This window comes from Pinus tabuliformis, chromosome 9 (assembly GCF_031772625.1).
Source record: "Pinus tabuliformis cultivar Carrire ecotype Pingquan chromosome 9, CPIR1, whole genome shotgun sequence".
NCBI classification, from domain to species: Eukaryota; Viridiplantae; Streptophyta; class Pinopsida; order Pinales; family Pinaceae; genus Pinus; species Pinus tabuliformis.
The window spans coordinates 1862211612-1862223857 of record NC_142307.1 but is presented as its reverse complement, the minus strand read 5'-3'; the positions used below and the strand labels follow the sequence as shown (position 1 = coordinate 1862223857).

The window sequence follows — 12246 nt, the reverse complement described above, 5'->3', positions numbered from 1 at the left end:
ATGGGAAGTCCATCAGATGGATGTTAAATATGCCTTCTTGCATGGGGACTTGCATGAAGAAATCTATATGGAACAACCTATTGGCTTTATACAAACAGACTCCAGCCTTGTATGTTGGCTTAAGAAATCCCTTTATGGTCTCAAGCAAGCTCCTCGAGCTAGGTATGCCAAAATGGATAACTTTCTTTTAGAATTTGGCTTCTCTAAGTGTCATTCTGACAATACTGTCTACACCAAGAAAGTGGGAAAGTCCCTTATCATTCTTGTTCTTTATGTTGATGATCTTATCCTGACTGGTAGTGATCCCAACCTTATAAACCATGTGAAGTCTAGCCTTAAAAGGAAGTTTGAAATGACAGACTTAGGACACTTACATTATTTTATCGGTCTTCAAGTCTTGCAATCCAAGGAAGGTATTTCCCTTTCTCAGTCCAAGTATGCCTGTGATATTCTACGCCATTTTCACATGGAATACTGTAAGCCAGCCCCTTCTCCCTTTCAGTCTGGAGTCAAAATTTCAGTCACTTGTACTTCTCCTGAAGTTGATGCTACCTTATACCGTCAACTTGTAGGAAACATTTTGTATCTAACCCATACTCGTCGTGACCTTTCCTTTGCTGTTGGCCTTGTTGCTCGGTTTATGCAAAACCCACATGAAATTCATTGGAAAGCAGCTAAAATAATACTTCGTTATGTTCGAGGTATAGTTCAGTTTGGGATTCATTACAGTGCTGAAGCATCTACTCTATTGGTTGGTTTCACTGATTCCGATTGGGCTGGTGACCCTGATGATCAGAAGTCTACTGCAGGTTATGTGTTCACTCTTGGTTCAGGACCTATTACATGGGCTTGTAAGAAACAAGGTGCCATTTCTCTTTCTTCAGCAGAAGTAGAGTATCGTGGTGCCGTAGAAGCTAGTAAGGAAGCCTTGTGGCTTCGTCAAATCCTGTCAGAGTTTGGCTTTCAGTAGCAGCATCCAACTACACTGTGGTGTGACAATCAAAGTGCCATTCAACTATGCAAAGATCTAGTCCAACATCAGCGCGAAAAACACATTGAACTGCACATGCACTTCATCAGAAAGCTCATTCATGACCATGTTCTTGAAGTGCAATATTGTTCAACAGATGATCAAGTTGCAAACATCTTTACAAAGGCTCTCATAGAGGCGAAGTTCACTAAAATTCGATTTATGATTGGAGCTCAGGAAGTTGTCACTAAGGGGGGATAGGCTCTAGTGCCTCCTTCCTTCTCCTACTGTGTCATATTTGTAAATCCTTCAATCCTATCCCAAGTTGTTCTTAAAGGGGGATGTTAGGATATTCCGACACATAGGAAATAGTTAAGTACAACTTGGTCTAGTATAGAGTTAGGTATAGAGTTAGGTAAAGTGTGTTTCTTTACTATGTACATTTTGTAACTTACAATCCGACAGTCACGATATTTAGTGATCTGACGGTTCATTCTCTCCTTAGTATTACCGACACTTGATCCGTGGCTTAACACTCGATTGGTTCATGATCTCTATTTAAAGAGCATGGAGGGTCATTTGTAGGGTAATCAGTCTATGAGAGAAGCATATGTAAATTTTCATTCTTTTATTAATAAATTGCCTGAAGTGGCCATGTTGGCTTAGGCAGTGGACTGTTTCCCTCTTTGAGGGTTTTAACCACGTCAAAATACTGGTGTATTGATCTGTGATCTGTTTGTGATCGGTGTCCTTTGGTGTTCTATCTGAGGAACTTACCCTGTAAATTCCTACAAATCGTCCTGTTTCTATTTTGATAGATTTTGGTGCAAGCTTAAGTTATGTTAATCTAAAATTAGTTGAGATGTGTCATGTGAAGAGTATTAAATTTAGGAACCCATGGCTAGTACAAACGGCCACTGGAGCAAAGAAGATAGTATCTTCCAAGGTGGAGGAATGTCCTATCGAGATAGGAGGACAACAAATCAAGGTGAATCTAAACCTATTGCCTTTAGGATCTTACCATATGTTAATAGGGATGGATTGGCGAGAAAGTCATTGGTTCTTAGTAAACCGCAAGGAGAAAACCATCAATTTCCCCACTGATGAAGGTGTTAGACAAGAGATCAAACGCATTAAAAGAGACATAAAATTGTGACCAATTACAACCCATCAAATAGGGAATTGTATTCGGAAAGGTTTTCAAATTTGTCTAGTGAAAGTGGGTTATACTAACTCTAGGAATAAAAGATCCGCTCTGGAGAATATCTTGATCATTCATGAAATTTTTTATGTATTCGTGCAAGAGATTCCAGGGATGCATCCAGAAAGGTATATTGATTTTACGATAGAATTGGTCCCAGGAGCAACACCTGTTTTGAAATCTCCTTCTCGCATGAATATTATTGAACAAACATAATTGAAGTTATAGTTACAAGAGTTTCTTGAAAAGGGATACATATGCCCAAGTGTGTCACCCTGCAAAGCCCATATATTGTTTGTTAAGATGAAGGATGAAACCTTACGATTGTGCGTTGACTATAGATAACTGGATAAATCAATGATTAAAAATAAGTACCCATTGCTAAGAATTGAAGATTTATTTTATCATGTCAAGGGTGTCTTCATATTATCAAAAAATGATTTACGATCAGGATATCACCAAATAAGGATTAAAGAGCTAGTACTTGTGCATATAGCACCGTTGCTTCCAAGTTTGTTACGAACTATCGGGTTGATAAAAGTAAAGAAGGGAGTCCTAAGAGTTGCATCATTATTGTTGCAATACTGGAGCCCAACAGAAACCCTCCACAAGGGTTAGTGGAAACATTTGAAGATGTACCAAAAGCAAAGGGTAAATGAAAAACCAACCAAGAAGAGGCAAACACTAGGGTAAGAGCACGTCACAACAAATGTGAATGTCCAACTACAATTTATTAAAAACGAAGTTAAGCAAGAAGCACACCTGCAAGAAACCAAGATGATACAAAGGGGTTACTTTCATGGTAGGATAAATCCTAGAAATTAGCAGATAAACCAAAATTGTGCTTAGGGAGGCCAAAGATTCCTTACCTTAGAAGAGAGAAGAATCGGGCCTCTACTCATCGCAAGCCTGAGATAGAAAAAGTCACCCTGTTGGGCAACAACAAAGGAGAGATATTAATCGAGAGAACACAGGGGGAAGTCTCTGACTGGCCTGGTAACTGAGTAGATTCCATTCCATGGCCTTGAATAAACCGTGACTGACCCCAGCATACCTATAACAAAGAAGATCTATCATTATAATATTGCATGAAACAAATGTGTAAGCTTGTAGCATATCCAAGGGTAATTGGATAAGGAGTGATGGACTTTACTTGCAAACTACCCAAAGGAAGAAACCCTAGATGCCAGAATCAAGTTGCACACTGACAAAACTCCTACTGCTGAGCGACGAAATTACCGAACAAGACGAGAGGGTGCGAGGCAGGTAGTTACCCAAGAAGTTGAACCATATATCTCCACCATTGGATGAGGCTGTGATAGATCCACAGTGTTTCGTAACCTAGGTATCATCCGGAGTGGAGGTATCAAGTCACATCGAAGGAATGCCGCAGGTCATGGAGAAGCATCGTAACATATGACCTAGGGTGTGGGGAAAACCCCTATCTTAACCTTAGGATCGGTGAAATATTAACGATACAAACATCTACCACTAAAGATTAAGAGTGTTTTCATACTTTGCAATTATATCTTAACAATATGAATGGGAGAAATGAAAGATTGTAATAGACTCTAAGCTATTAAAAGCCTTCGGCTGCATAAAATAAACTATAAAATAGCACTGCTATGTTACCATGTAATTGTTGTGTATAAATTTTTTGTTATGGTGTATGTGAGAACATGTTACACGACCTCTTGAGCCCAACATGATGGAAAATATCATTTATAGTCTCTTGATGTATAAATATTCAAAACCCATTCATTGGTGTTTTTCTAAAACGTTTCATTCATATATTTACATTAATTTTAAAAATTAAATAATATTAATAATATCTTATTTATTTAACAAATAAGTTATGTATTATAATTTAAATAGATTTAATGGTTACGAAAATGTGTTTTTCTTATTTTTAATATATATAATTATAATTTCAAATAAATACATCTACTTACAATATAACATTTATGTAAATCAATTCAAGTAAAACAATGCTACTTGAATAACTTATTAGTACTCCATAAAGAGGTAGGATTTAGCTCTTGCCAAAATTATTTTTATTTCAAAAAATTAATGTAATTTATGTTCTTTTGAAATCGACCATTTTGATTTACAACAATTCTATTGTGAAATAATTTATAAGATAAAGGAATATGTGAAGTGTCTCAAGTGAAAAGATGAGAAAACATGAGAGATATCCATTTTAATGGATATGGTTGTTGTTTCTCTTATAAAACTTGGAATGAATTTTTTTAGATTATATATATATATATATATATATATATATATATATATATTCTCAAATTAGTTAAATGGATTTTGCACCTTTTCTTCTTTGTGGAAGAGTCTTCTTTTGCTACCTGTCCTAAATCATGTATGATACCATCTCCATGCTGGATGCCAATATCATGTATGATACGGCAGTTAAAACCATAGTTACCAAGTTTGAATTCGAATTCGGATTCGAATTTGATACGATACGATAAAAATTCGACTAGAAAAATTTAATTCGGAAAAAATTTGATAGTATATATCTTAAACATTTAAATATATATACTCTTTTTCTTGTAACAACAATGCGTTCAATTTTTCCCCATTCATTTTGAAATTTAAATAATTTCAATCAATATAGACAATTTTAAAATTAGAGTTTACTTACTAAAACTATAACCACATTTGTCTTAGCTCCAAGATCTCTCTTCTTTTCAAAATTCAAAACTTCCCTCTTACTTTTAAATCTTATTGAAAAATATTTTATGATTAATATTTATTTAAAAATTAAATATTTTAAACTCAGAACTACTTTTCTTTAATTTCAAATTTTATCTAAAATCTTTTATAATTAATACATATTTAAAAATTAAACATTCAAAAATATGTTTATAAGATTTGTGTTACTATAAATATATTATATTTAGAAAATCAACTAATTATTATAAAATTTACTCTTCAAGATTTTGCTGCTTTCTTTATTATCTAAACCCTTTGAAGCAATGCTCAAATTAAGAAATTTTTTCCACTCAAAATTTGTTTCCATTTCCAACCTACAATCCGGTGGCCTTTCCATTTCCTACTGCAATAAAGCACCTATCTATTTTATGCTTAAGGATTACTACTTTACTATTCTCTGATATGGGCGTATTTGGTAGCTATGGTTAAAACTTGATAGATATCAACTACATACACCACAAGGTAACGTATAAGAGGAAAAAAGTACGGTCTTGGGCCTTGGGCGGTTTGCTCTAGTTCCAAATTTTAGGTGATTTTTTTTTTGTTTTTAGTTAATAAAATTTCAAAGTTGGAATATATTTAGTCATTTTGCTCTCTGACTAAATAGTCGATAGGTTAGATGAGGAGAGGTTAAACGATCTTGGAAATTTGACAAGAGAGAGGAGGGAGGACGTCATAGTGGAAAACCGCACCGCCTCAGCCACATGGCTAGCAAACCCGCATTCAAAACCCAAGTATGAATAATTTGTTTCAAATAAATAGTAAGATGGTTGGGGAAATAATTTGTTTCCAAGACTAAGACCTAAGTATATTGGGTGGATTTGAGGTAATTAGCTCGCAGTGCGGTTGGATTAATGTAAGGAATCACTGTAATTATATATTATATATTCCACGGTTAATTGGTTCCCTAAACTCGATATAGATGGCTGGCTACTGGCTTTGCTGCATCTGCTTCTTCTAGGATTGGCTTTGGTTCTGGCAATCCAAGTGGCTCCCGGTAAAGCTACTACGGGTACGGGTGCTACTGTGAGTATAGTATATGCTCTGTGACTGTGTTCGATACGTCACGTCACTCATTATATTTTCTCCCTTTTCCTCATTGGCGGCTTCTCACTCGTTATATATTGGCGGCTTCACAGTTGAGTCACTCGATTCCGACCGACTTGACTATTCATCGTCCACACGTGTTTCTGATTTACAGTCTCCTCTCCTCTCCTGGAGTATGTATGTATGAATATTCAAAACCCATTCATCCACAATCACGTGTTTCTGATTTACAGTCTCCTCTCCTCTCCTCTGCTGGAGTATGTATGAAAATTCAAAACCCATTCATCATCCACAATAAGATAAGATATAGCTGTATGGTTGGTTGGTGTTGACTCCAGATATTCAAACAAAGCAAGCATAAGTCATCATATTAGATTATGGTATTAGAGTATAGAAGCCATGGTATTAGACTATAGAAGCCATGGTATCGGACTGGACTAATTGATGCATTATATAATAATCATATTTATTTCATATCAAAGTGTATAAAATAGCTGCTATAGATTTAGAGATTCTTATAGCTATTCGACCAGACCAACAAAGTAAAGTAAATATTGAGATTTGTTGTCCAGGGTTTGGTACCACGCTTAACCGCCTCATAGCAGAGCAGAGATGGGGGGCGTTGATTTTGAAGGTTTCAGGAAGTTGCAGAGGGCAGATGGCTTCGCTTCGATCCTTGCTATCGGCACTGCCAATCCACCCAATGCTGTGGATCAGAGCACATATCCAGATTACTACTTCCGAATCACCGGTAACGAGCATAACACAGAGCTCAAGGATAAGTTCAAGCGAATATGTAAGTTTCAGTTTCTTCATTCAGGCGCGATTCAGATTCAGTTTCAGTTTCAGTTTCAGTTTCTATTATTATAATAAGGCGCGATTCAGATTCAAATTCAGATTCAGATTCAGTTTCTATTATTATTACTATGTCATTACATTAGCCAGCCAGCCAGCCAGCTAGTCAAACAAGCGAGAGATTCCGATACTTTTCAAATTTAGTGGCTGTAACTTTTTATTATGTTACTGGAATGATTGAATTAAATTACAATATAGGAATGGTTTACTAACGTTTTTTTATATCACTTATATAACTAAATTTCAATATGGTAATCGTTTATCAACTTTATATAACTTTTTTTTTATATAACTAAATTTCAATATGGTAATCGTTTATCAAATTTAGTAACTCTTTTTTATATCACTAAATTTCAATATGGTAATCGTTTATCAAATTTAGCAAACCTTTTTTATATTAGATTTTATACTACAACTTTTATTTATTTAATTAAAAATATGTTTTCATAGGTTTATGTTAATAATTTCGAAAGGAATTGTATAAAATCTTTATTATTCAAATGAGAGACATTAAAATTGGTAGCAATTTTTTTTCTTTTATAATATTAAAATGAATTAGAGTTATCTTTTTCTTTTTTCTTTCTCTTTCTCTTTGGTGTATATATATATATATATATATACATGAACCTGTGGGAAAAAGAGGTTCATGTGATGAATCATGAATCATCCAAGATTTTGGATACAAAAATGATGTTAGTTTTTCTAATCATCATACATATGGCTCTATGCAGGTGAAAGGTCGGCAATAAGACAAAGATACATGTACCTGACGGAGGAGATTCTCAAGAAGAATCCCGATGTGTGCGCGTTTGTGGAGGTGCCATCGTTGGACGCACGGCAGGCGATGTTGGCTATGGAGGTGCCCCGACTGGCAAAAGAGGCTGCTGAAAAGGCCATTCACGAGTGGGGGCAGTGCAAGTCTGGGATCACTCATCTCATATTTTGCAGCACAACGACTCCGGATCTACCCGGAGCAGACTTTGAGGTAGCCAAGTTGCTCGGGCTGCACCCGAGTGTGAAGAGAGTGGGCGTGTTCCAACATGGTTGCTTCGCCGGAGGCACCGTTCTTCGACTGGCGAAAGACCTTGCCGAAAACAATCGAGGAGCTCGGGTGCTGGTCATCTGCAGTGAAACCACCGCCGTTACCTTCCGTGGACCCTCCGAGACTCACCTGGACAGCCTGGTGGGGCAAGCTCTGTTCGGCGACGGTGCGTCTGCCCTCATCGTGGGAGCTGATCCCATCCCTCAAGTGGAGAAGGCATGTTTCGAAATCGTTCGGACATCCCAGACAGTTGTTCCCAACAGCGACGGAGCCATCGGTGGGAAGGTGAGAGAAGTCGGACTTACCTTCCAACTCAAAGGGGCGGTTCCGGATCTTATCTCTGCCAACATTGAAAACTGTCTCGTGGAGGCGTTCAGTCAATTCAAAATATCCGACTGGAACAAGTTGTTCTGGGTTGTTCATCCCGGAGGACGTGCCATCCTTGATCGGGTGGAGGCCAAGCTCAATCTGGATCCCACAAAACTGATACCCACCAGGCACGTTATGAGCGAGTACGGAAACATGTCGAGTGCATGCGTCCACTTCATATTGGATGAGACGAGGAAAGCGTCTCTACGAAACGATTGTTCAACCACCGGAGAGGGATTGGAAATGGGAGTCCTGTTTGGATTCGGGCCGGGCCTCACCATCGAAACAGTGGTTCTCAAGAGCGTTCCTGTTTAGTAAAAATTTAACAACTAAACTTTCAGACATAGTTGTTTAGAATAAATAAATGTAAGCAGTTTTTGCAACTATCCATTTTTACTCTTTACTCCAAGAGAATAAAAGATAAAGTGTTTCTAATAATAGTTTCAAATTCCAACAGGTGCATACATGAGTTTCACTGTATCTTTGCTAATAAAAAAATTATAGTTTTAAATTCAAATTCCGAGAGATATAATTTTAAATTCAAATTCCCAAAGTACATCTTTATAAATTTTAGCAATCACTCAATGAATCCCTTTTCATAAATAAAATAAAAATATTCTGAAACGTACTTTCTCGTACAACATAACTTTTTTACATTCCTCCGTTTGCTATGGTTCCAATTTTTAGGCGAAATAATATTTGAAGTTCCAATAATTTTACTAAACAGTCGCAACCTTAATTATATATATATATATTATTTTAATATATGTAATTATAATTTCAAATTAATAAATTAATTTATTACATAACAATTAAGTAAATTAGTAAAATAATATTAAGTAGGTTTATTTATATAAATTTATTTTATGAAATAAAATGTACTATTTATTTTATTGAATTGATTTAAAAGAATAATAAGATTCAAGAAATTCTAAGATAACTTAAAAACAATAAACATAAATTCATAAAAATAGATAATAAGATTATTGTTTTATTGGTTTTTTTAAAATAAGGAATTTCTTTATCATAGTTTATTTTTCAAATTAGTAATGACGACAATTATTATAGGTTACTATGACTGAATGCACATCAAACCATCACAATTATTCAGGAAAAACAATGGCACTTAGAATAACTTATTAGTAGTCCATAAAAGGGTTGGCTCTAGCATTTGTCCCAATGTTTTTTATTTCAAAAAGTAAAAGTAATTTATATTCTCTACATTTTGATTTACAACAATTCTATTGTTAAATACGCTTATTAGAGGTACAAACCTCTTCAGAAAAATATTTAGCTACCAAATTGTAAAAGAATCACACTATATTACTTAATTTCGTTATTTCTTTCTCCAATTTAGGGAAATTTGATAACTACCCAAAATATTTTGAATTGCACCCGCATTACTTTTTACGTCTCCTATTCACTATAATTCTAAATAAATAAATAAAATGAGTGAATGTAAAAAAATTTGTACTTCCAAATAAAAAAATGAGTGAATGTAAAAAAATATTTTAAAGGTAACAGCATAAATTTTTAATAAAATTCAAAATTTGAATATATTTACTCATTTTACAGTCTGACTGAATTGTCGATAGCTTAGATCAGGAGAGAGAGCGTCATATTTGAAAACCGCCGCATATTCACTGTCGAGGAGGGGAGAGAGGACGTCATAGTTGAAAACCGCTTCATATTGACGCATAGCATTCAAAACCACTAGCCAACAACCCAATACCTCCCCTCTCGGGAATAATCTGTTTCAAAGACTAAGACTAAGCACATTCGCTGGACATGTGATTGTTTTAATATTCCACGTGTTTAATTGGTTCCCTACGGTAAACTCCATCCAAATGATCCCATGTATGTAACTGTGTTCGATACGTACATCACTCATGCCTTTTCCTCTCCTCATTCGCGGCTTCACACTCACTCTCTTACCTCGATTTCCACCTCTTGACACCGACTTTGATGGATAATCTGATTTACACTCTCGTCCACACATTTCATGCATTTAAAATTTTAGATATTTAGATAATCTGATTTACACTCTCGCACACTCTTTGACCACTCGCCCTCCTTCTTCCTATATTCAAAGTTATGTGCTTATGCTCTCTCTTATGCCTCGCATATATCAAATTAAAATATGAATGAATGTTTGGAATGCATATAAGAAAAGATGAATGAATGTTAAAAATAAATTTCGGATGAATGAATGTTATGAATGCATATAGGACATTCGAAACTAATGAATCTCCTTGGCACTATCTTTGAGGATTGTTGATGAAAAGGAACAACAATTCAAATTTGATAGCAAGTCTTATCTGATGAGGTGACAACCAAGTCACTAACTACCCATGAACTTTTTCCGCATGAAATACTGAAAAATAGGGTCCAGTGATCCCTTTGGATATCTCAGCCCATGAGAGCGGTACAAAAACTGATAGAGCTTTTTGTAGATGAGCATGTTATCAACAAAAGGGTCTTTCTGTTTGTGAAAATTAACTTCCATATGTTCGGAAACCACATTTGAAAACAGTGACTTAAAACGTGAAATTTATGGAAAATATACCTTCAAAGATTCATGCAAATCTCCTAAACCATTATAGCTCTTAGAAACTTGAGACATGATTTTGTAAATGGGTCCATTCTAGAAAAAAACCTCTTTGGTTTTTGAGAAATGCGTTCTTATTTGTTTGGAAACCATGCTCAAAATAACTGTGTTGTATGGGAAAAAAACTTAGTTTTAACTGATTATTTTTCCAACTCGGTGCTCACTTTAACTTGCCAACATTCACTATTCATCTCGTGGGAGTGGGATGGAATGGATATATCACATGGAGGCACATGGTTGGTGGAAAGGAAGTGGGGTCCGTTGGTGTGAGGTGGCACACGATGTGTGGAGGGAAGGTTAGTTGAGGTGGCGAGTGATCGTTACCATGGGAGCTGATGGTCAACGTCGAATGACATTTCGGAGGGGTGCGGGGAATGGGCGTGATGAGTGAAAGGAAAGGGGCGGGGGAGGGGAAGGGGGGTGTGCGAAACTTTGTAGGGGTGACACGTAGCGGGGCCTTTCGGACCCCCCCACCCCCCATATGTAAAGTTGGATGGAGCTTGGGAGGGCGCGAAAGCACTCCCCCGTCGTTGATCTGCACGGGGGAGATCTCAACCGTTGAGTCTTGCGCCTTTGGCAATCACATGCCGACAAACCATTTTGTCACTTTATCATAAAACCAAACATTAGTCCTACATGCCTTATTACAAATGGTTAATCGTGATTAAATGACACGATTAATTATTTTAAACCTAATTAATTTATCCTAAGCATGATTAATCTATTCTAAAGGCGCATTTTGATTTGCAAACCATTTTTCATTTTTCTATTTTTTTCTTGGAAATAACTTGCAGAACACACTATTATTTACAATTCCATCAACTGAAATATAATACCCAATCATCATTTGATCCTATGAATCAGAGGACCCTAACAGATCCCAGAAAACTAAGAGGCATGTTCTAAGCGAGTATGTGAACATGTCCAGTGCATGTGTCTTCTTCGTAATGAAAAATATGATGAAGGCATCTCGACGACAAGTGGAGAGGGATTGGAAATGAGGGTCCAGTTTGGATTTAGGCCGGGCCTCACTGTCAAAACAATCATTTTCGATAATTTAATGACTAAACGTTTAGAGGAAATAAGTTTAGTCAAATAAGTTTTGCACCTCTTCTAGGCTGTGGTACACTCCAACATGACCTTCGTGATCATCCACATCCACACTTAGTCTCATAAAAAGTAAAATATGTTTCTCTTCTTTTTGTGACTTCCCCTTAACCATGTATACTACCATCTCCATGCTAGATGTCAATATTGGCCTCCACTAAAGCTTGATAAATATCAACTACATATACCACAATGTAGAAGAAGGAAAAATACTATACTAAAAGTACTAAATAAAAACACCAAGGTACAATATATATGTTCTCTACTAGTCCCACTAAGGAACCGGGGCTTCACTCGATGAAACTCTAACATATCGCCTG

The 12246-nt window shown here is 36.1% G+C and overlaps 1 protein-coding gene across 1 annotated transcript; it reads left to right on the top strand.

Annotated features, from left to right (window-relative positions):
* Nucleotides 1-6485: 6485 nt before the first annotated feature.
* On the top strand, nucleotides 6486-8545 carry LOC149156317 (pinosylvin synthase-like). The gene is made up of 2 exons (XM_089438085.1): nucleotides 6486-6741; nucleotides 7532-8545. The coding sequence occupies exons 1-2, from the start codon at nucleotides 6558-6560 to the stop codon at nucleotides 8524-8526; spliced, it is 1179 nt and encodes a 392-aa protein (XP_089294211.1). The 5' UTR covers nucleotides 6486-6557; the 3' UTR covers nucleotides 8527-8545.
* The last annotated feature ends 3701 nt before the right edge of the window (nucleotides 8546-12246 follow it).